The sequence below is a fragment of the Sinocyclocheilus rhinocerous genome, unplaced genomic scaffold (genome assembly GCF_001515625.1).
Source record: "Sinocyclocheilus rhinocerous isolate Xijiao unplaced genomic scaffold, SAMN03320098_v1.1 scaffold3476, whole genome shotgun sequence".
In the NCBI taxonomy this organism is placed as follows: domain Eukaryota; kingdom Metazoa; phylum Chordata; class Actinopteri; order Cypriniformes; family Cyprinidae; genus Sinocyclocheilus; species Sinocyclocheilus rhinocerous.
In genome coordinates, this window is record NW_015666505.1 from 178,318 (window position 1) to 203,016 (window position 24,699).

The window sequence follows — 24,699 nt, forward strand, 5'->3', positions numbered from 1 at the left end:
CATTTTAATTTAATCTTTTAGTATTTTTTATTTTTATTTTTTTTTTTTAAATATTCTTATTAGGAATAAAACTGCCTCATTTTTTAACTGTGCAGAGCTGTAGCTGAATAGTTAGGACTACTACGCTGCTGAAATGTAATGTTGGTCATTATGGTGGTACTTAAGAGAGCCAAATATTTTCTGAAGTGGTACTTGGTATAAAAAGTTTGAGAACCACTGGTTTAAACATTCAGATTTCAGTTAGAGATATTTCACAGTATCAAAGTTTATATTTTATGAGGATTTATTTTTGGTGTTTTTGTATTTATTTATACAGGACCGTACAGAAAGCGCACAAGTGGGAGAGAGAGGAGGGGACGGTGTCAAAAGGACCTAGATCTGGGACACTTTCAAGGATCACCCCGAAACACAACCACGCTATATGCACAAGGCTGTTGGTTCTAACATTTTAGGGTCCCCCTCGGTAGAAATCACGTTCCCCCCTCGGGGGGCCCCCTATAACACCGGGCCCTTGGAAAGAATATTTTCATCTGTTTTATACCGTATGTTTCCAAAATAAAACTGCTGTTTTACAATTGAGCATGTGGTAGTTTATTGAAGTTGATTGTAAAGCCATTGCTGCCAGTCATTTGATTTTTAACCTTTATAATGTACAGTGTTGATCTAAATGCAAACTAGGCTCTAATTGAACGTACAGTTGTGTATTCACCCATGTTGAAAGGTACATGGGTGAAACAACATCGTGATATCAACGTTGATCTGATTTGCAAAATCGAAACACAATCCAACGTTGATTCAACCATGGTACCAATGTTGATTCACCGGTGAATCAACGCTGAAATGCCGGCTGGGCAACTTTGGGCTACTAAAAAGGTCAGTTTAATCTCGCAAAAACTCCCGTTAATAAAAAAATCTGACTACACTGCACAATCTCTTACACTGCATATTTGTTGTTTATGATGAATTCGGTGCTTGCACGTACACCGCTTTTATTATTATTGCAGCTTAGATGTTCAAATAGCTGCAGTACTCCGACTTTGCCACAAGGAAAAGTGCGTACGCCTGCTCAGACCCACCCGTGGCGGTAAGTACATTTCAACGTCAAAGACCGTTTTTATAAATCTGAACGTTGCCGTGGATTTTACGCACATTTTATAAATGAGGCCCCAGAACGTTTCTCGTTTTTGAACTAATTTAAAACGCTAAACAAACATTTAAAATGTTTCCTTATCATTTTTTTCATTTATTATTTGTGACGTTCTATCGAAGATTATTTTCAGTCCCAGTCGTGCAGCGAGTCTTATAGTAGGCTATTTGTCAAAACGTACCTTTTTCTGTTCCATGAAAGACAGTCATATGGGTTCCTTGTCTACGTCACTATGTGGGAAGATTTGCATAACGCCGCCCAAATGCTCACGCAAAGAAAGAAGGCGTAACTTTTATTCTCGCTGTAGTATCGTTGTTGCCGCCGCAGCCATGTCGTAAAGGCGCTGTGTGTTTGTGTTCTGTGTGTTTCGTTGTGAAAGCGAAACTACTTTGTTTGGTCTATTAATTTTTTTTATTTGGTCATATGAAAATGTAGATGAGTCTAAGTTGAATCAAAAAATAAGACTGATTACCCTTTGGCTAATTGCTAGTTGGTCAGACTACTTGAAGACACTGTTTTGGCACATAGGCTAAGTTTATGCAACTGGCCCCATGTTTGGAATAAAGACGTCTTACTGTGTGAAAACATAACAGTGGAAAGAGACTCGTGCTGTGAGCATCTGTTTATTACACAAATAAGAACTTTATGGCATGAAAACACATCGATAACATCATGATAACGAGATAAACGTTGAGTATAAATATATAGCTTTGAACTACGTGAGTCCCTCTTTACGTTATGACCTGTGGAGTGGAAAACAGAGTAAGACGAGAGGAAATGCATTGCACAAATGCCGACAGAGTGAAAAACAAGTGCTGGCATCACACTAACCAATTTTCAGTCATTTACATAGTCTGTCGTTGGAGAATCAGACAGTTTCATCCATCCTAATTCATCAAAGTCGAGACATTTTTGAATCAGCTAGTGAGACGCAGCGGCAGAAGACAGAAAATATGAACAGTGTCTATTCACCACACATTTGAGGAAGACATGAAGAACATCCACTCAGTGAGGATGAAAAGCTCAATAGTTCTCGTCACTTCATAGCTGATGTCTGCATGACAATTCTAATACTTCATGGCTTTCTGGGTTCAGACCAGTCTGAGATGAGCTCTCTGTAACACTGAGAGGAGAATAGTTTCACAATGGTTCCTTTGACGCATCATACTGTCGTCTCAGATCCGGGCCCCGGTGCCAAAGGTTTGGTTGGAGCAGGTGGTGGTTTCTGAGTTTAAACACTGTTGAGAAGCAGCACTGCTGCTGTGTTTGAGGTCACACTGAATGGATGAGTGTCTGTGTCGTTGTCGTCTGTGGTTTGGAGCGATAAACTGCGCAGACTCTTCTCCAGGTGTGAGCTTTTCTGACTGCTGATGTTGTTTGAAGGTTCAGGTTTAACTTCTGCACCTTCTGCCCTCTCACCTGTGAGAAAACACAAAGAACTGACGAGAATCTATTGATTTATTCAAAACAAATGTAGGGCCTTATGAGATTTTATTTTTTCCCAAATTGCGTGTTTTGCATTTAAATATTTCTGGATTCCATTTTAATGGTTTGATCACATTTTTATAATCAAAAGCATTTCTAATCAATTACATTTATATGTAACAATTTTCTAATTTAATAAAATTTGGACACTATGAAATTATAATTTTTTTTTCTCTCCAAAATTCTGAGTTGTCTGTTTTAATATTTCTGTATTCTGTATTCTGTAACTACACAGAAATGTATGGCAATGTTATTTAAGTATCATTAGTATACTATTATAGTTTTTTAATTAATATTCGGAATGAATTTTATTTTATATTTTTTATATTTATATTATATATTTATATTTTATTTTACATTTTAGTTAAAGTTGTATTAATTTTGTTGTTTATTTCATTTGTATAATTTTTTATATGTTAATATAATTTTCATTACTTTTAAAAGTATTAATTTTTAATTATTAATTAAAGGAAAATTGGACTAAACTGAAATAAGTAACTTTTTATTATTATTATTATTATTAATTTTTATTAATTAAAGGAAAATTGGACTAAACTGAAATAAGTAACTTTTTATTATTATTATTATTATTAATTATTATTATTTTCTTTTTACTTTTTTTTAATTTCATTAACATTTATTTAGTTTTAGTTTTAATTAGCTATAATAACTCATTTACTACCATTGTAAGATTTTTTCAGATGTGTGATTTTTTTCTTTTTAAATGGGACAAATCAAAATTATTATTATTTTTTATTTTTTGTGGAAAATCAACATTATGCCACAAATTCAGTTGATCTTAACTTGTATCGAACCCGGAATATTTCTTTAACACTCACAATATACGAGTAAAAAAATCGCTAGTTGGCCTGTAATTTTATTACTCCATACAGTTTGTCTCTCACCTCTTTCCTGTTCACAGTCGGGTGACGAGGCCCCGCTGCACTCGCTACGAGGGCCCAGCACCGGAGACACCTGCTCTAAACCCTCCAGAGACCCCGAGCCCGGCAGCTGGAGCAGGTCAGGACAGACAGAGAGGGACAGCGGGGACGAGGAGCAGGAGGAAGAGGAAGGGTACGGGCAGGAGGATGAGAGCAGAGGATATGAGGAGGAGGAGGAGGAGGTGTATGGACAGGGCAGGTCGAGAGGAGCGGACGTGGAGCTCATGCTGCAGGTGGACCTCGTCTCAGGATCGTCCTCTGATGGTGAGCCGTTACAGCTGTCCTCGAAATTCACAGACATCACTGAACAACAAACACAGAATGCATTTAGTCTCCAACTTCATGCTGCTGAATAGAGACTATAAACAAGTCCTGTTGAAGTCAAGTCAAGTCAAATCACGTTTATTTCTACAGTGCTTTAAACAACAGATGTTGTTTCAAAGCAACTACACAGTATTAAACAGGTAAGAAACAGAATCAGTGATGCAAACTTCATTAAATATGATACAAATTCAAACTCTGCTGTAAAGCAGCTTTAAAAAGACAGTTAAAAATATAAATTTTTAATGTTTTATTTTTTCAATATTCTTTGAATATAAAAAAACTTTTAATTGAAATAATAAAAAAATTACTGTAATACAATGATTTTTATACTTAAATCAACTAATTAAATTCAATTAACAAGTACTTCCATGACGCAAAATTCCATTACAATTTCAATAATTAAATTCAAATATTATTTAATTTGGATAACAGTAATGAAAAGGTTAAAAAAAGTAATTATATATCATGAAAATAATCAGTAACAATGCAAAAAATCTTAATGGTTTTAAAACTAGCCTTTATTTTCTTTAAATAAAATATTTAAAAATATATACAGTTAATATGTAATTTTATATTATATAAATATGTTATAATATATAATATTTAAATTATATAACATCACATTTAAAATTAATAAAATATAAACTCTTTGATTTTGGGATGAATGTACTTAAATTCAAATAAATAGCAGTAATTTAAAATACAATTCAAAGTAAATTCAAGTTATTTTACTTTGAACTTTAATTCAAAGTGAAATAACATAATCAGTGATGCAAACTTCATCAAATATTAGACTAATTCAAATTCAGTTTTTACAATAGCTCTAAAAAGATAGTTTCATTATTCAGTCAGATCAGTGTTCATTCAGATTTTATTCAATAACCGTGTAAAGTTAATCAATTATAAAAACAAGTTTGAATATTGTAATAAGACAATGATTTTACACATACAGCGGTCCTGAAAACATTTTACAAATAGAAGTTTGTTAGGTTTGAAATGGTAAAATGTAATATTTTGTTATCTGATGCAATGAAATTCATACATCTGTCTACGTTCACAATCCCTTTTTTGTCTCACTGCATTAGCTCAAAGGTTGTTTACACCTGTCTCTTCAATGTAAAACAGGCAGAGCTGAAGCTAAATCAAGCTGAGAGACTTTCACTCTGAATTACAGTCAGATCTGTCTTGGCATTAATGTGTGATCTCACGTACTCGATATGCCGTCAGACTCCATTTTGAAGTTGGAGATGTCATCGGTGGCGGTCCCGTCATCTTCAGCCCCCACCCCTCGGCCCCGGGGCCCCATGGCAGACAGGCGGCGCCGTGCGTGGATCTCATCTGAGATGGTCTCCAGGTTACGAAGGGCGGTTCGATACTCAGCTTTGGCCTGGGTGAGTTTAGCCTGACGCTCGTCCACACGTTGCTTCAGTTGCTGTGAACAGGTCACAAATATTGATCCTCAAACTCAGATCAAATCTACATGTTAAGTTGTGTTTCTAAAAAGAATATTCTTGCATGACTAAAAACATGAAAAAACACTGAAATCAAACGGGGGGAAAAAAAGCATTATATTTTGACTATAATTACGATTTTTTTTTTTTACATTGTGACAATTCACATTATTGTAATGTGCCTGGATGTCTTATTTGTTTGTTTGCTAGTTTATAATTACCATTACAAATTTTTTTTATGGTGAATCTCCTGAGATTCTCAAGACTGTATTACATACTGTATTTTTAATAAAATATCAAATAGATATTATATTATATATATATTACATAAAAATGCCATATAATATTAACAAAATATTTTAATATATTGAAATATGCTTTTTTGTAAAATATTATTTTTAATTATATTTACATTTAATTGAAATATTTTTTAAATCATACAAAAATTACTCATTACAAATTGTATGTAATGTGTCTGAATGGTTTATTATTTATTTAGTAATTTCCATTATTCAGGTGATTCTCATTACTGTATTACGCACAGCATTTTTAAAATAAAATATGAAATATTTTAACTCATATCATTTCATTTTTAAATGTTTAAATAGAATGTTAAAAATATTTCTAAAATATTAATTAAATTAATTGAAGTATGTTTAAAATAATATTAAATACAATTCAAAGTAAATTCAAGTTATTTTACTTTGAACTTTAATTCAGAGTGAAATAACATAATCAGTGATGCAAACTTCATCAAATATTAGACTAATTCAAATTCTGTTTTTACAATAGCTCTAAAAAGACAATAGTTTCATTATTCAGTCAGATCAGTGTTCATTCAGATTTTATTCAATAACCGTGTAAAGTTAATCAATTATAAAAACAAGTTTGAATATTGTAATAAGACAATTATTTTACACATACAGCGGTCCTGAAAACATTTTACAAATAGAAGTTTGTTAGGTTTGAAATGGTAAAATGTAATATTTTGTTATCTGATGCAATGAAATTCATACATCTGTCTACGTTCACAATCCCTTTTTTGTCTCACTGCATTAGCTCAAAGGTTGTTTACACCTGTCTCTTCAATGTAAAACAGGCAGAGCTGAAGCTAAATCAAGCTGAGAGACTTTCACTCTGAATTACAGTCAGATCTGTCTTGGCATTAATGTGTGATCTCACGTACTCGATATGCCGTCAGACTCCATTTTGAAGTTGGAGATGTCATCGGTGGCGGTCCCGTCATCTTCAGCCCCCACCCCTCGGCCCCGGGGCCCCATGGCAGACAGGCGGCGCCGTGCGTGGATCTCATCTGAGATGGCCTCCAGGTTACGAAGGGCGGTTCGATACTCAGCTTTGGCCTGGGTGAGTTTAGCCTGACGCTCGTCCACACGTTGCTTCAGTTGCTGTGAACAGGTCACAAATATTGATCCTCAAACTCAGATCAAATCTACATGTTAAGTTGTGTTTCTAAAAAGAATATTCTTGCATGACTAAAAACATGAAAAAACACTGAAATCAAACGGGGGGAAAAAAAGCATTATATTTTGACTATAATTACGATTTTTTTTTTTTACATTGTGACAATTCACATTATTGTAATGTGCCTGGATGTCTTATTTGTTTGTTTGCTAGTTTATAATTACCATTACAAATTTTTTTTATGGTGAATCTCCTGAGATTCTCAAGACTGTATTACATACTGTATTTTTAATAAAATATCAAATAGATATTATATTATATATATATTACATAAAAATGCCATATAATATTAACAAAATATTTTAATATATTGAAATATGCTTTTTTGTAAAATATTATTTTTAATTATATTTACATTTAATTGAAATATTTTTTAAATCATACAAAAATTACTCATTACAAATTGTATGTAATGTGTCTGAATGGTTTATTATTTATTTAGTAATTTCCATTATTCAGGTGATTCTCATTACTGTATTACGTACAGCATTTTTAAAATAAAATATGAAATATTTTAACTCATATCATTTCATTTTTAAATGTTTAAATAGAATGTTAAAAATATTTCTAAAATATTAATTAAATTAATTGAAGTATGTTTAAAATAATATTAAAAATACTGTAATACAATGATTTATGTACATCAGCATAAATTCAGTACAACAGATACTACAATTATGCATAAATCATTGCAATTTAAATAATTTCAGAATATATAAAATAAAATATTATTTTATTCACATTACAGTAATTTGAATTTAGGCTCAAATTGGTTCTTATTAGTCATGAAAAGCATAAAAATCACAATCTTCATTTCTTTAGATAATACATAAAACACAATTGTTACTCTGGAGCACAAAAGCAGTCTTAAGTCGCTGGGGTATATTTGTAGCAACAGCCAACAATACATTGTATGGGTCAAAATTATTGATTTTTCTTTTATGCCAAAAATCATTAGGATATTAAGTAAAGATCATGTTCCATGAAGATATTTTGTACATTTCCTACCGTAAATATATCAAAACTTAATTTTTGATTAGTAATATGCATTGCTAAGAACTTCATTTGGACAACTTTAAAGATGATTTTCTCAGTATTTAGATTTTTTTGCACCCTCAGATTCCAGATTTTCAAATAGTTGTATCTCGGCCAAATATTGCTCTATCCTAACAAACCATACATCAATGGAAAGCTTATTTATTCAGCTTTCAGAAGATATATAAATCTCAATTTCGAAAAATGGACCCTTATGACTGGTTTTGGGTCACAATTTATTTATTTGATTTTGGGATTAAACATTCTTAAAGTATTATTTTGTGCAAAATAAAAACTGGCGTACCTCGAGCTGTAGGTAATACTTCGCCTTTAATTCAAAGTATGGCCTGCAGAGGGAGAGAGAGAGAGAGAAAGATCAGAGCAGAGTGAGTGTTAGAGCCGGTTTCCATGGCAACAGCAGGACCGGCACATTCCAGCAGCAGAAGCACATCTGGAACCCATTAGAGACTAATGGGCACACTGAACTACATGTTTGAAATGAATTCTTATGATGCAAACCCTGAAGAACGTGTGCTTACAGAACTTGTTCCAGCAAGATTTTAGGGAGTCTTCGCTTTATGTCTATTGCAACATGATTTATATGTATGATCATTATGTAAGTGAGTGTTGTCATTATGTCATCGTAGTCAGTTTGAGGACTTGGGTCAAACGATTGGGTTCGGTAAGATTTCTTAATGCTTTTGAAAGTAGTCTCTTCTACTCACCAAGGCTGCATTTATTTGATCAAAAATACATCAAAATTTGTGAAATATTATTACTATTTAAAATAGCTGTTTTCTGTGTGAATATATTGTAAAATATTATTTATTTCTGTGATGCGCAGCTGAATTTTCAGCATCATTACTCCAGTCTTCAGTGTCACATGATCTTCAGAAATCATTCTAATATACTGATTTGCTGCTCGAGAAACATTTCTGATTATTATCAGTGTTGAAAACAGTTGTGCTGCTTCATATTTTTGTGGAAACTGTGATCCATTTAATTTTTCAGGATTCTATGATGAAAAGAACAGCATTTATTTGAAATGGAAATCTTTTGTGACATTATAAATGTCTTTAGTGTCACTTTTGACCAATTTAATGCATCCTTGCTGAATAAAACTATTTTTCTTTAAATCATACTGACCCCAAACTTTTGTATGTATATCAAACACATCGATTGCTGTCCTCTGACCTGGACTTGTTGATGGTGCGTTTGAGTTTTTTCTCCAGTTGTCTCATGTGGCTGATGGCGGTGTTGTATTTGGCCGCTGTTTCTCTGTGCTCGATTTCGCTGCGTGTCCTGCTTTGCTCCGCCTCCATCACCTGGAACAGCCAATCAGATCAGTTCAGACAAAATGAACTGCATAGCAAAGAGTACAAAAGAACAGGGTCTTAGCTGTTTTTTCAGTTGTCTTGTCTTTCTCACCCTCTGGGTAGCGTGGTTGAGCATCTCCTGCCAGGCCGAGTCAAACTGCCGGCTGTCCTCCTCCAGCAGACGCTCCTCGGCCAGTGCGATGGTCTCTTTCGCGGCCCGGAGGATCTCGATGGCTCGCTGATACTCCTGCGTGGCTCTCTGAGCTTCAACCTGAGCCTGAAAGAGAAAAGCATCAGAGATTGAGGATGCTTTCACAGTTTTGCTGCAGAACGAGCTGTTTGTGTGATGCAGTGTGATGCACAAAGCAATCCGCTGTAATTTGCAGACTAATATATGATGCATGTCTCAGCAGAAACTGCCTTCAGTGAGCAGCTCACATTCTTCATCTCCTGTAATGCACTGCTGACAGTTGCAAGCGTGCACATGTTAAGATGTTACATAAGAGATGATGACGCTTCCTTAGTGTTGCCAGGATACAGTAGTAAACAGCTGCTGTCAATAATCACTCATTTGCTCATATTAATGACGCAAATGAACCACATAAAAGTGCCATGCACTACAATGTGAGAAGTTCTGCTGGGAAGTTTCTACCAGTGAAGAAAGAATCACAGTTTGATTAGTAACTTGGTAACGCTTTACAAACAAAAGGTTGTTTGTTTACATTAGTTAACATGGACTAACAATGAAAAATACTTCTGAAGCATTTATTAATCTTAGTGAATGTCAGTTTCAACATTTACTAATGGATTATTAAAATCAAAAGTTAATAAATATTTAATTTTTTAACAAAGATGAAAAAATTATTGTGAACTAAAATTAAAATGAAACAATAAAATGTTACTTTAAATAAAATAAGTGTTACCTGGAATGAAATAACATAAAATAATTAAACTTAGCAAGTTGCTAAGGCATCATTTCTCATTTTCTTTTACTTCAACGTGAAGTACTAAAATAACTGAAAACAGAAAATAAAACAGAAATAAAATGTAATAACTACTATATAGAAAAAATAGAATAAAAATGTAAAAAACAACAAAATTAGTAAAAAAAATTAGTAAAACGGAAATTATAAATATAACGACTGATTCAAAATATTAATAAAAAATATATAAATAATGCTAAAATAACACTGTAACTAATGCATTTCTCATTTTTAGTAAATTAAACTAACAATAACTAATGGGACCTTATTGTAAAGTTTTTTTCTCCTTATTTTTTTTTTTATTTCCCCTCAATGAACAACAACCCATAAAACATTATCAGTGACAATAATGCTGCACTTGAAATAAAATAATGAAAACTTAAACTTATTTTATTTCAGCTAGTTGCCAAGGAAACATTTCTAATTTTCATTTAGTTTAAGTGCTAAAATAACTAAAACTACAACATAAATAAAAATGAATAAAAACTAAGACATACTTAAAAAAAAAAAACTACAAAAACTCACAAAAAATTACTTCAGTCTGAGACTGAAACGAGATTCAATCCCTGTGATTCCTATCAGTGCTGACAGATTAGCGAGATTAGCATTACAGCGGATCATGTGACCACTGCGGGACCAGCTTCTCCTTTAGAGACGATCCCTCATACATCATTACTCTAAACCAACAACCTCAGCAACCTTTGAAGGAGTGTTTAACATTCAAAACAAGTTAATCACAGATGCTGTCTATAGAGTTTAGCACAAAACAGTTCAACTCTGACTAACAAACCAAACAAGAACTCCGTTTATAGTAAAGAACATAACATTTTATTTAAAAGCAGCTTGTGCTTTTCTTTAGCGCTTGTAAATATGTAAATTCTATTGCACGTGTATTATTAATGTATTATTTGAGCTGAGAAGTTGTCCGAATTGTAATTTTGTCTTTTCATATAAAATATATCATATATAAATATTTCATATATATTTGTCTTTTTCATAGCCATATAAACTATACATTTGCATTTATAAGTATGCATTACCGTTACTTTCCAGTACAAATATCCAAACTTTCCTAAATCAAGATACATTAACTTGAGGAAAAAACAAAACAAAAATCCAAATTAAGCAAGTTTATACTTAAAACAAAAACAAATATCTGCCAGTGGGGTCAGAAAAATAATCTGTTGTTCGCTTATTAATTCAGTTTATTTTTGACCCCATTGATACATTTTTTTCTTGTTTTAAGCTTAATTTTGATATATTTTTCAGAAAACAAAACTTAGTACCTTGTGTCATTTTGCTTGCATCTTAATTTCAGAATGCTCAGATATTTGCAAGGCAAAAAAATAATAATTTTTTTTGCATTTGCAGTTAATTTCTTGTATCCTTGCTTATATCATATAAAAGTTTACCCGTTTTACAGTCATTACAGGATATAAAAAAAATGGATAACTTTACATGAACAAAGTGATTTAAAGTGATATTATCAAAAGTGAAAGTGACGTGACGTGGCCAAGTATGGTGACCCATACTCGGAATTAGTGCTCTGCATTCATCCCATCCTAAGTGCACACACACAGCAGTGAACACACACACACACCGTGAACACACACCCGGAGCAGTGGGCAGCCATTTATGCTGCGGCGCCCGGGGAGCAGTTGGGGGTTCGGTGCCTTGCTTAAGGGCACCTCAGTCGTGGTATTGAAGGTGGAAGAGAGCGCTGTACATTCACTCCCCCCACCTACAATCCCTGCCGGTACGAGACTCGAACCCGCAACCTTTTTGGGTTACGAGTCCGACTCTCTAACCATTAGGCCACGACTTCCCCTTATACTAGTACCATTATACTAGTTTCTTATTAACTCTATAATGTCTTTTTCTTTATTTCTTGCATGCTTTCTCTGTCTGTGTCACAGTCCGTTAAAAATCACAGCAGAGTCAATGGCTCGGTCAGTGCTGTCTGAATGTCATTGTATTTCTGTTTTGCATGGAAGAATACATTTCTGGCCTGAGACACAGACCTCATCTGAAGTGTTAAGTGAAGTGCACAGGTGGAGAGAGCTGTTGAGGGAGATGTAGGGCACTTACGCCGCACCGCTGAGATGAAGGGCACACTTGGTCTCCTCCAGTTCATGAACGTGTTAGCTAATGCGTCACGTCAGACGTGTCCAGAACTGACCTTTCGGAGCATTGTTCAGAACTGACCATTCAACATGATGAATCAATGCATGTACTGCAGTAAACAAAAGCTGCATTTAGCCCACTGCCAACGCAAGGATGTGATGGCCACAACGCTGAACACTCAACTCTGAATAGTAATAGACTCATACATTAACCAGACTGATATTTTAAGTTGCAAAGTGTTTGTTTAATTTCAGCAATTTTCTGTAGGTCTCATTTGTTTTCATTAAACAGTATTATATTATATTTGTACACTACCTTACAAAAGTTTGGGGTCGGTAAGATTTTTTAATGTCTTTTGCTTACCAAGGCTTTATTTATTTGATTAAAAATACAGTAAACTCAATAAAATGGTGAAATATTTTTACTACTTGAAATAGCTGTTTTCTAGTTTCTGTTTTGAATATATTACAAAACTGTAATTTATTGCTGCTGAATTTTCAGCATCATTACTGCAGTCTTCAGTGTCACATGATCTTCAGAAATCATTCTAATATGCTGATTTGCTGCTCAAGAAACTTTTCTGATTATTATCAATGTTGAGAACAGTCGTGCTGCTTCATATTTTTGTGGAAACTGTGATGTTTTTTTGTTTTTCAGGACTCTTTGATAAATGGAAAGTTCAAAATAATAGCATTTATTTGAAATATAAATCTTTGTAAAATGATGTATTTTTCTCTTTTTATCAATTGAATGCATCCTTGCTGAATAGAAGTAAAAAAAAAAGTCAGTAGTGTATATTCTTCTTTTTTTCAGTATGTGCTATTACAAAAATCCATGACTCAATCAACAGCCAGTTGTGCACCACATGACCACAGAATAATGCAGGACTGCATCCTACACTAGAGATGATGAGAGATGATGCATTTCTCCTCCTATGTAAACAGATCATTGTGTGTCACTCATAATAGTGTGATTTTGAGTGAGCTGCTCCATCACAAAGAGCTACAGTGTGGGTCCGGCGGGGTCTGGAGAAATGACCGGCATAAAGCCGTCACTGTTGTTGTTATGTAATCTCGTGATGAGCTGTGTGCCTAAAAACCCTAAAGATCCTGTACGGCCCACTGAAGGGTTTAAGTTTTGAACGTTTCTGAAAGTAGTCTCTTCTGCTCACCAAGGCTGCATGCATTTGATCAAAAATACAATCAAAACAGTAAAAATGTAAAATATAATTACAATTTAGAATAGCAGTTTTCTATGTGAATATGTTATAAATTGTAATTTATTCCTGTGATCGAAGCTGAATTTCCAGCATCATTACTCCAGTCTTCAGTGTCACATGATCTTCAGATATCATTCTAATATGATTTGCTGCTCGAGAAACATTTCTGATTATTATCAGTGTTGAAAACAGTTGAATATTTTTGTGGAAACTCTGATGCATTTTATTTTTTCAGGATTCTTTGATGAATAGACAGTTCAAAAGAACAGCATTTCAGTAATATTTTGTAATATTATAAGTGTTTTTACTGTGACTTTTGATCCATTTGATGCAGCCTTGCTGATTGAAAAAATTAAATCTTAGTGATGCCAAACTTTTGAACAATTGTGTGTGTGTGTGTGTTTGAATATAATCTTATGATTCTCAGTGTCATATAATCAAATCTAGATTTTTACAAAAAAAATAGGGTGTTGCTATGTGGTTTCCAGGGTTTTCTGGGTGGTTGCTAGGTGTTTTCTTCCTGTGTGTTCTGAAAAGATGTGCAAATGTGCATCTGTGGGATTTTTCATCTGTTTTACCACCATTTCCGTTTGCTACAATTTTATTAGTACATTTTAGAGAGGCTAAGTAGCTTCATTTTAGTTTAACTACTTGAAATTAGCATGTGTCTGCTTAAGCTACAGTTTCTTAGCCTTTCGACACTCACAGGGTGAAGTTCAGGTGAGGCTGAGCTCTGTAAACACTGCCATGACAGATTAGAGTTACGTCAGGGAAGATTCTCACTTGCCGTGGAGATTTTAAGGTCAAAATTACACACTCCTTTATCCACCAGTCTCTGTTCACACACACTTGTTATGTTCTCAGTGTCTGAAGACGGGACAGAAACACACCGTTTTTCTTCCTGGTAATGTTTTTGACAGGCAGCACAAGCATGTGATTTTTTTTTTCTGGTTTCCTGACCTATTTCTTTCCCAAACTCGGTCAGACAGATGGGTTTTTCATGAGCGGCATTCGCTGAAATCGTGTTAAATTAAGATTTAATGAGCTCAGCAGCATCATCTGAAGATGCAGAATCACTTCGGCACACCCTAAACTCTGTCTGACCTACTAAAAACAGTGACCCACTACTTCAGCTATCAAAGCAATTTCATCCACAAACAGAGAAAACTAGCTGCTACTGACACAATAACTCTCCGTTAAAGGCAGAAAACTTCCTCATGTTTTTATTAGCATTCACTAAAATGCAGAAGTATAGTATACTTCACCGTCTCTAAATAATCTACAAACTTCCTCCTGCCTGTTTTAGCATGACCACACTGGAAGATCTATTTCTTTGGGTTATATCTTGACGTTCCTCCATATATGACACATATGAAGAGCTTTCATAAATCTCCCAGCATCCATTACAAACCAGAGGAATTCCACAACCTCATCCAAAATGAGACAAAGACGGCTGTTTTCCATCTGCTCTAATGGCCTTTGGGTGGAGCAGAGAATAAACAGTCCAGCTCTTTCTTCATGCAATCCAAGCCCTCTCTGTTTCTCTCTGTCCATGAACACTTTCCTATCATAACAAAAGTAATTTGACATAAACTTTCATTTTCTTGCTTTTCCAGAAAACTACGGCGGACCTGAACTGCAAAACAAAATCGATCAACAAATCAGAAAACACATAAATCTGACAGAACTTGCATCAGTCAGGTGAGCAGCTATGTTTACCTTTTCCAGTTCGAGTTGCACTATTTATACTTCGGGGTTCCTGAAGAAAACAGGGGAAAAAAACGTTCACCGTTTCCAGTGTTCTGAAATGGAACACTAGCTCACTGAATATTACACTGTATACTGTATACTACTATTTTTTTTTAATTGCACGTGATGCAGTATGCAACGATAACCAAACATATACATTAGTAGTACACTAGTATCACTAGTGCATATGTAGTACACTAGTATACTACTATGTTGCTATATGACCTCAATTCAGTTACTATTTCAGATATGACAACTATTATTTAGATATTTTTGTCTAATTTTAAGAAATGTCTAAACTAATTAAGTCCAGAAAAGATCAGACTTTCATTCATTCAGCACACTATAAATACAAGGTTAAGTCAAGTGCAATGCATTATGGGATGCAGTATTCCCTGTTGCACATTTTGCAAATGTAGCTGGTCATTCAGGTATTCCGTGAATACTGAAAATGTGCATATTTGCACTGTATACTGTTGTATAATGCTTACTGAACAAACAGTATGAGTAAAATGAGTGGTTTGATAGTAACATATAATGTCAGTGGGTAATCAAAGTCTAACTGTCTTATTTTAATTCTTTAAGTGTGCAATTTGCAGCAAATGTAGTATGTGATCTGTGTATTCTATGCATGCATAAAATGTGCACACTATGCACTGTATACATAATGTATTCTGCAGATATAGTACAGGTAGTATGGTGGCATGCAGTTTTTAAGACCAGAAAAGAAATGTGCAAACAATTTCTTTAATATTTTAATGTCCAGCTGAAAGATGAGCTAAAAAACGTTCTACATTTGCATATATGATTGGAGACTGGAGTTAATTTTAGCCAGTCAAATGCAGTCACAGTCTGGATGACACCTCCATGTGCTGTCTAACCTTGATAATGTGTGTGTGTGTGTGTGTGTGTGTGTGTGTGTGTTTGTGTGTGTCTCTTTTATAACCTCCGTTCACACACAGACACACACACATGCTCTATCTATCTATCTATCTATCTATCTATCTATCTACACAGACACACACACATGCTCTATTTATCTATCTATCTATCTATCTGTCTGTCTGTCTGTCTGTCTGGTCAGCGGAGGTGTGGTCGTGTGCTGTGCCCTGATTGGCTGTAAAGTAGGCGTTGGCACTCTGACTGAGAGACAGCTGGCACCTGACCGTCTGTCTCATCTACTGACATAGACAGATCATGGTGGTCTTTCAGAGTGATGACAGGACAGTTAAGACCACCTTCATTTGATTGCCAGCACAGACAAGCGCGCACACATCGATTAGCACCAATTTAGTGTAAAAAGCACAGAGACAAACCGCACAATAATACTTGAGGGCTTTACACAGATCACAGATAGTGATATAATGCATAATAAGATTAACTCCAGCCACTAAATCATATTAGCTAACATGCATAACGGTGTGTGTGCTGTACATATTTACTCCACCTGAATTATTATGCATTGCTGTGAAAGATTTTGATGAATCATTCACAGTGAGACCAGGAACATGAATGAAGAAAGGAAAAGGTAATAAGGTGTAATAATGCTTACAGACGCTATAGAGATACGACTCCAATGACTTATTATTTATGTGTTTGCTTCTGCTCTAATGAATCAGGTTTTACCAGGAGCTTTTAAAAGATTAGCTGACGATGTCTTTTTCCTGGCAGCGTTTTACTCACTCATGACTAATCTCAGATCATTTTGTTTTAATGTATGTAAGAATAGACTGAGAATATGAGCTTCTGACTGTCTAAAGATTTTTAGCATCTTACTAGTAAGCACATAAATTAGTTTGTCTAATGCAGTTATAGTTTTTTTTTTTTTTAGAAATTCATATTTTTATTCAGCAAGGATGAGACAAAAATATGAAGCACCACAACTTTGTTCAACATTGATAACATTGATAACGTTTCAACATTGATAATAATCAGAAATGTTTGTTGAGCAGTAAATCAGCATATTAGAATGATTTCTGAAGGATCATGTGACTCTGAAGACTGGAGTAATGATGCTGAAAATTCAGCTGCGCATCACAGCAATAAATTACACTTTACAATATATTCGCATAGAAAACAGTTATTTTAAATTGTAATAATATTTCACAATATTACTCTTTTTACTGTGCTCTTTATCAGCTAAATGCAGCCTTGGTAAGCAGAAGAGACATTAAATATATGTTTGGGGTCTTATCTTTCTGATAAAATTTGTGATTATAAACACACTTTTGTTCATTTGGACTGCGTAATAATTGAGTAAGAGCCAGAAGCTGAGCAGAACTCTCACCAAAGTCCCCTCCTGGATATAAAAAGCTCTTTTATGACTGTGTCAGAGCGACATTTGTGTTGATTTATCACTGTCACAAGGTGATAATATGGAGAATTTCATGGCTGGAAGCAGCAGTGATCTCAAATCCTTCTTCGCTCACAGCAGACGCTCTAATCTACACACACTTTCACATGCCACTAATGACAGATGCTTGTTCATAATAAAAAAACTAGATTGATTTTGTGTTAAGGAGTTGTGGGTCATTGTGTTCTGAGGAGAAGAGCCTTTTCATGCATTTAGACACATCAGAAGGACGTCATGTTCAGTCTTCTCTCCAGAGCTGTTTCTATCTATGGAAATGCCAAAGTCTGTTTGCTAACAAATTCCCCTGCATCAGTACGCTGGACTGCAGGTCGTTCATTATTGAGATGCTGACAGCGCAGGCTGGGTTTGGGGGTGGAAGGTGCTCATTTGATTATGAGAAGTTAATCTGCACTCTCAGAAAAAAAGATACAAAAGCTGTCACTGGGGCGGTACCTTTTTTAAAGGTACACTTTTGTACCTTTTAGGTACTAATATGTACACTTTAGGTACTTATATGTACCTTTAAGGTAACAATATGGACTCTTTAGGTACAAAGGTGTGCCTTTTGAAAAGGTACTGCCCCAGTGACAGCTTTTGTACCTTTTTTTCTGAGAGTGTGGGGCAAATGTGTTTTTCTTAACATCTGCTCCTATATTTATATTCTTTCAGAAGATCATACTTTCTTTGATCATTGAACACTGTAGTACATTAATAATGTAAATGTGCTGTTTTACAAGGATTACACTATTAGTTCATGCAACTTTACAATGTAAATCAGCTCTTAAGTGCTTTTGCACTGCTTAAATAATGTAGTATAATATAATGTAGCAGACCGGGCAGGGCACAATAATAATCTTTTACATTGTAATCCTTTCATTTTTAATATTTGGCATGTTTGTGCGCTGCTGCGCGTCCCTGTGTGTGTAATAAGCAGAGTGTACGCGCGTTGTTCACCCACCTATAGGCGCATATTACTAACGCGCTCTTTAATTAACAAAAAATAAATAAATATTGTGCCACTGACTTTTGTCCAGGTTTCAGTTGGTCAAAGGCGCAGTCTATTTCAGTTGCCTCAAAATAGCAACGCGCCAACAATGCGCCTAAACACACCTCGTTATCAGACCAGCATGCCCATGGGTGCATAAATGGGCGCAAATGCATTTGCTATTTAAACGTGGCGCAGGACGTGAAAATGATAACATCGTCGGGCTGAAACTAGCAAAAAACACTTGTGTCTGATAGTTTTTGGTGGCCAATATTTCGGTGCATCCCTAATTCCTTCCTTAGATGAGATTCCAGAAGACTCCACACCATGCAAACTCCAGCATAACATATTACTATGAACAAACTGCAGATGGACGACGAGTTCAAGCTCACCTGACGCGCTGCCCTCCTGGCCTCCCAGTACGGTTTTGAGTCTTCTACAGCTTTACCGATCTTCTTTACCTGCTCGTCCAGCTTGACAGTGGCCTCCACTAGGACGGCACGAAACTTCTGCCGGGAGTCCTGCAGAACAAAGACCAGTAACACATTATGGGGGTGATTAAATCTAAATTCAGATGCTCAGGTATATCAAATGTATATCCAATGTTTGCATGGTCTCTGACACTGAATCTCGATATACTGTCAAATTCAATGTGCAGTTCTTCAATTCAGATGTAGATGAGTTTGTTTCTTCATCAGATTTGGAGAAATGTAGCATCACTTGCTCAGCAATGGATGCTCTGCAGTGAATGGGTGCCGTCAGAATGAGAGTCCAAACAGCTGATAAAAACATCACAATAATCCACACCACTCCAGTCCAGCAGTTAACATCTTGTGAAGTGAAAAGCTGCGTGATTGAAACAAACAAATTCATCAAAATGTTTTTAACTTCAAACTGTTGCTTCCGGCTAAAATTCAACTCCATAATAACGCTTCCTCCAGTGAAAAAGTCCATCTCCTGTTGTTTCTCGCATCAAAATCAACCCACATATTTGTTTAGAGCTGTTTTGGCTTGTAAACGGTGCTTGATCTTTCTCTCCTGATTCAGACGAGATTACTTTTTCACTGGAGGAAGTGTTCTTATGGATTATGGACTCATATTTTAGCCAGAAGCAACGGTTTGAAGTTAAAAACGTCTTAATGATTGATTTGCTTCTTACAAACATGCAGCTTTTGGCTTCTCAAGACATTAACTGATGTACTGGAGTGGTGTGGATTATTGTGATGTTTTTATCAGCTGTTTGGACTCTCATTCTGACGGCACCCATTCACTGCAGAGCATCCATTGGTGAGCAAGTGATGCAGTGCTACATTTCTCCAAATCTGATGAAGAAACAAATTCATCTACATCTTGGATGGCCTGAAGGTGAGCACATTTTCAGCTAATGTTTATTTTTGGGTGAACTATTCCTTTAACACAACTTTGTCTCCTAATGAAGTTCATTCACACTTCTAAATATTGCATAAAGCCATCCAATCAGATTGAAAAACTGCATTTTTGTGTGCAGTATGCATCAGTAAACAGTGCGGTCTAAGGTCTTTGTGATGCATTATGGATAATATATTTAATTCAACTACTGAATAAAAGACAGTGACAGATGATTTCTTGTCTTTGTGTTGACAGGCGTATTCAAGAGTGAGTTCATGCAGTCTATGAAATCTGAATAAATCTCAGTGCATTGAAAGGCTCATCATATCCAGGCAGCGTGAACTGCGTGCTCAGGAATCTCTCTGAATTATGTGCGTCCATCTTTCAGTTTCACAGCAATGAAACGCTTCAATAATCAGCCTTTTGTTGCTCCCTGAAAAGCGCTGCTTCAGCTAACGCAATTCAGCATTTAACACAGTTAAGAAAGAATCTACACCCTGCTTTCTAGACAGAAAACTCCCCCTCAGCAGAAAGAAACCAAACATCACGTTTGTTGAATAAGATGAGCGGAGGGCCAGTGCATTCGAGTCGTGCGTGAGTATGTGATGTGGTGTCCAGCTCTGAATGAATCTGTCGTCGGGTGGGTTCGGTCGCTCAGATGACATATTTAAAAACACTGACATCTACATCCTTCCATACAGGATCTCAGTGACAAAAAGTGTGTTTTTTTTTCAGTTTTAGTTAACCATAATAACCCTGCTTGGCAGCTAGGTTCGGTTGCTCAGATGACATATTTAAAAACACTGACATCTACATCCTTCCATACAGGATCTCAGTGACAAAAACCACGTCAGAGGGACACTTCCTGGTTCATTCTGCTGAATAAACCACAGGCCAAATACAGTAAAATGCAGAGAACTGTGGATGAGCATTCATAATATTTTTTTTTTTTTATAAAATACAGAGGTCTGATGAGGAACAAATAGTCATGAATCTGAAATTAAGAGGACTTTAAAATGACTTGTATCTGAATTCTAGGGTTATTAAAACTAAATATTTTTGTATCAAGATACTATTATAGTTTTTAATAATATATAGTTTTATTAATATGTTTATATTTTCTGTTTTGTTTTCATTTTAATTTTAGTTACAGTTTTAGTAATTTTGTAGTTTTTTTGTCATTTTATTATTTATTACATAAAAATATTTGTGTGTTTGTGTGTGTGTGTGTGTGTTTTTTTCAGTTTTAGTTAACCATAATAACCCTGCTTGGCAGCTAACTAAAATAAGTTTATGTTGAAGCATTAAAGTTACTAACTGGAAATAAAAAAAAATAAATAAATAGTAATAATAAAATTAAATAAAAATGAATTAAACCAAGCTAGTAACATAAAAAACGAATAAAATAAAATTACTAAAAATTAAATGAAATTATTAAAAATTAAAGAAAATTGAAAAAAAGAAAAATTACAGCTAATTCTAAATATTAATATTAAAATGTAAAATATTAAAATAAAAAATATATTAAATACTGTAAAATCTTAATAAAAATATGAAAAATATAATAGTAAATAAATTTAAAAAATGCTAAAATAACACAGATTCTACATTAGTTGAGACAAAACTAACAAAACGTTTTTTGGACCACGGTAGTACCATGATATTCTTTGAAATACTTTGGAGTACCATGGTATTATCATCTGACACCATCTGTTTACCATGGTAACGTCACAGTATTTTTTGTCAGGGTACATATGCTATATTCAGAAAGGAAATCATAATTCAGCTGAAACAAAACATGGAAATGGACGTTTCTGATGCCAGTTTAGCAACTGGCAATTTACTACTTCTGTGTGTTTGTCCTCTAGAAGAAAGTCATCCGAGTTTGGAACGACAAACATTTTCCTAAACTACTCCTTTAGCTGTCGTGGTTTGTGGCTTTCATGATAGGAATTCCAGACTCGGACAAGAGAGCTTTCCTCTGTCTGCTCAGCAGATATAATGGCTGTCAGTCACATGCAAGAAACTTCCTATTAGTCAGTGCCGGAAGGGGGAAGGGTCTGAGCGTTTAGACATTTTCCACTTTGGAATTCCACCTGCAACCATTTTCAGCAAAAACAGTAACACCACAAAGCAAGCATGTGAACCTTACCTCCAGTTCGGTCTCCCATCTGTTGATGTTATCTGTCGACTGATTCAGTTTCTCCAGTTCACCCTGTTGAAGAGATAAAGTGAGGCAGAAGGAGTTAAGATCGCAATCTCTTGCAATACAAGCAGGCCGACAGCATCTGGGAAGTGTTATTCAAGTAACCCAGCACTGAGATTAAGCTCATATGTATGCTTTCCTTCGAAGTTAGCTACATGCTGATGACACACATATGTTGTTTTCATTACAAGATAATGTGTTTATTTTCTTTCATGGGTGGAGGATGAAAAACCAGTTAATCTAGCACAACTAGCACACACAGTCTAACACAGAAAGGTTATTCACTTTCAAGAGAAATGCATCATTTAAAGGGATAGTTCACCCAAAAATGAAAATTACCCCATGATTTACTCACCTTCAAGCCATCCTAGGTGTATGACATTCTTCTTTCAGACGAATACAATCGGAGTTATATTAAAAAACATCCTGGCTCTTCCAGGCTTTATAATGGGAGTGGATGGTAGCCCAAAATTTGAAGTCTAAGAAATTGAACCAATCCATTATAAAAGAAGTCCACACGGCTCCGGGGGGTTAATAAAGGCCTCCCGAAGTGATGCATTTGTGTAAGAAAAATATCCATATTTACAACTTTATAAACCTTAATCTATATTTTTAGGACTTTTTTGTGAATAAAAAGAATCTTAGGCCTATTATTCTTACACCTCATATTATAGCAGACTTAATTCTGCATGTGCTGCACGTGAGCTCAACTGTTTCCTTTACCAACCCGATCTCATGAAAGTGCGTATAAATAGTACGCCAAATAAAAACGAAAACTCGTGGTATTGATACGCAAAAATGGACTTTGGCGTGTATATGCTACGCGATGGGTAGGTTTAGGGTTGTGGGGTAGATGCGTATCATATGTACGCGAAAACTGCATATCATATGCACGCCAAAGTCAATTTTTGCGTATCAATACCACGTTTTTATTTGGCGTACTATTTATACGCATTTTCTTGAGACCGGGCTCCCTTTACAGAGGAAAATGAGTTCTAAATATGACGTCAAAGTAAACATGATTGTCAACGCGGTTCCTCGGTGTAACAAACAATGAAACAATGTAACCGAATATAACAGCTGATGTAACAATGGGGTTCAAACAGCAGCTGCTGAACTCTTTGAACAAACAGAATAGGCTATCATCTGATCGGATTATTAATGCTTGAATCCAATCAGAGTTTGATGGCCCGGTCTAACTTCAGTTCTGATTTTGGAAAGGTTAAACAGGACTGAGAAAATCGGAGCAGTTTAACATAAGTAACAGTAATACCATATATGCGTTCAGTCGGGTTTCGTTCTAATCCGGTTTAAATGGGTTTGTCGATGTGAATTCGGGATTTTGTTGCTCTGTACCTGAATCCTCGGGTCAACCTCCTCTTCCTCCAGAGATTCCGAGTCTTCATCCGATTTGTTATCTTTCTCCGTGTCGTTCATTTCGATAGCAGACGTGATTCGTTTATTACTGGCCGAACAAAGCGGGTCTCTGTCCGGGATAACGGGCTCAGATGATCCGTGCGGAGCCGCTCATCTGCGGTCAAACCATCAGTACATCCAGAAAACGCGATTAAAAGAAAAGCACACAATCTTTCCTCATATCCAAAAGATACTAAATCTGCCGAAACACAAACACGCACACAAAACACCGGCAGACACGAGAATGAGAAGCGGCTCGAGCTCTGAGCTCGGCTGAGATCTTGCCCGCCCCCTCCGGTACAAACACTCGCTGTCCTGAATGAGGGTCCCTGCAGTTCACATGCACACACTCACACACTGAAGCGCTGTTATTTATATACTATAACACAGTATTTATTAATATTTTGAATTAGGTATTTCAGTTTTCATTTTAATTTTAGTTTTAATTTATTAGGCATTTTTTGAGTTTGATTTTTAATACTATTTAGTGTTATTTTTATTTCAGGTTCAGTTTTAGTAATTTTAGTACTTCGATTTATTGTATTTAAATTACTTTACTTTACTTTTAGTAATTTAGCAGACACTTTTATCCAAAGCGACTTACAAATAAGAAAAAGTAATTAAAACTAAAAGCTAAAACTCTATATTAGATACGTTAAAAATATTGAAGACACTGAAGGCACTAAACTTTAAAACTATGAAATCCCAATAAACATTCTGTGTGTGTTAGTGATATAGTGATAGTTGAATGTGATTCAGAAAAAATGTCTTTGCTGTTGCCTTTTCAATCAGTTTGCGAAATACTAAAAAAACGTAGTTTTTCCTGGTTCAATCCAGTGTGATCTTATTTGCTGTCAAAACAAAAAACTCTGTGTCAAACATAAACACAGACACAGCTACCTGATGCTCAGATAAAGTTCAATTATTATTAACCCTCTCTGCTTCTCAGGAGCCTGTTTACAGTTCATATACTATTTTTACTTTAGTCCTAAAAATGTAGTATAGGCCTATTAAAATAATAAAAGATATAGCGTCTAGAGATCAGATAAATAAATAGATGAGCAGTTGAAGGACAGTGTTTAATCGCAGGTTTATCAGTTTCCAAATGAATACTG

General features: G+C 35.2%; 1 protein-coding gene across 2 annotated transcripts; it reads right to left on the bottom strand.

Annotated features, from left to right (window-relative positions):
• Window positions 1-1,754: 1,754 nt before the first annotated feature.
• sh3bp5a (SH3-domain binding protein 5a (BTK-associated)) lies at window positions 1,755-23,863 on the bottom strand. Of its 2 annotated transcripts, none has more exons than XM_016543800.1 (9): window positions 23,525-23,863; window positions 22,115-22,177; window positions 18,987-19,115; window positions 9,294-9,458; window positions 9,060-9,190; window positions 8,170-8,212; window positions 5,110-5,329; window positions 3,538-3,876; window positions 1,755-2,566 (listed from the first exon to the last, which is right to left on the bottom strand). In XM_016543800.1, the coding sequence occupies exons 1-9, from the start codon at window positions 23,603-23,605 to the stop codon at window positions 2,379-2,381; spliced, it is 1,359 nt and encodes a 452-aa protein (XP_016399286.1). In that variant the 5' UTR covers window positions 23,606-23,863; the 3' UTR covers window positions 1,755-2,378. The 2 variants fall into 2 exon arrangements, with proteins under 2 accessions (XP_016399286.1, XP_016399285.1); XM_016543799.1 differs by lacking the exon at window positions 5,110-5,329 and adding an exon at window positions 6,535-6,754.
• Window positions 23,864-24,699: the final 836 nt, after the last annotated feature.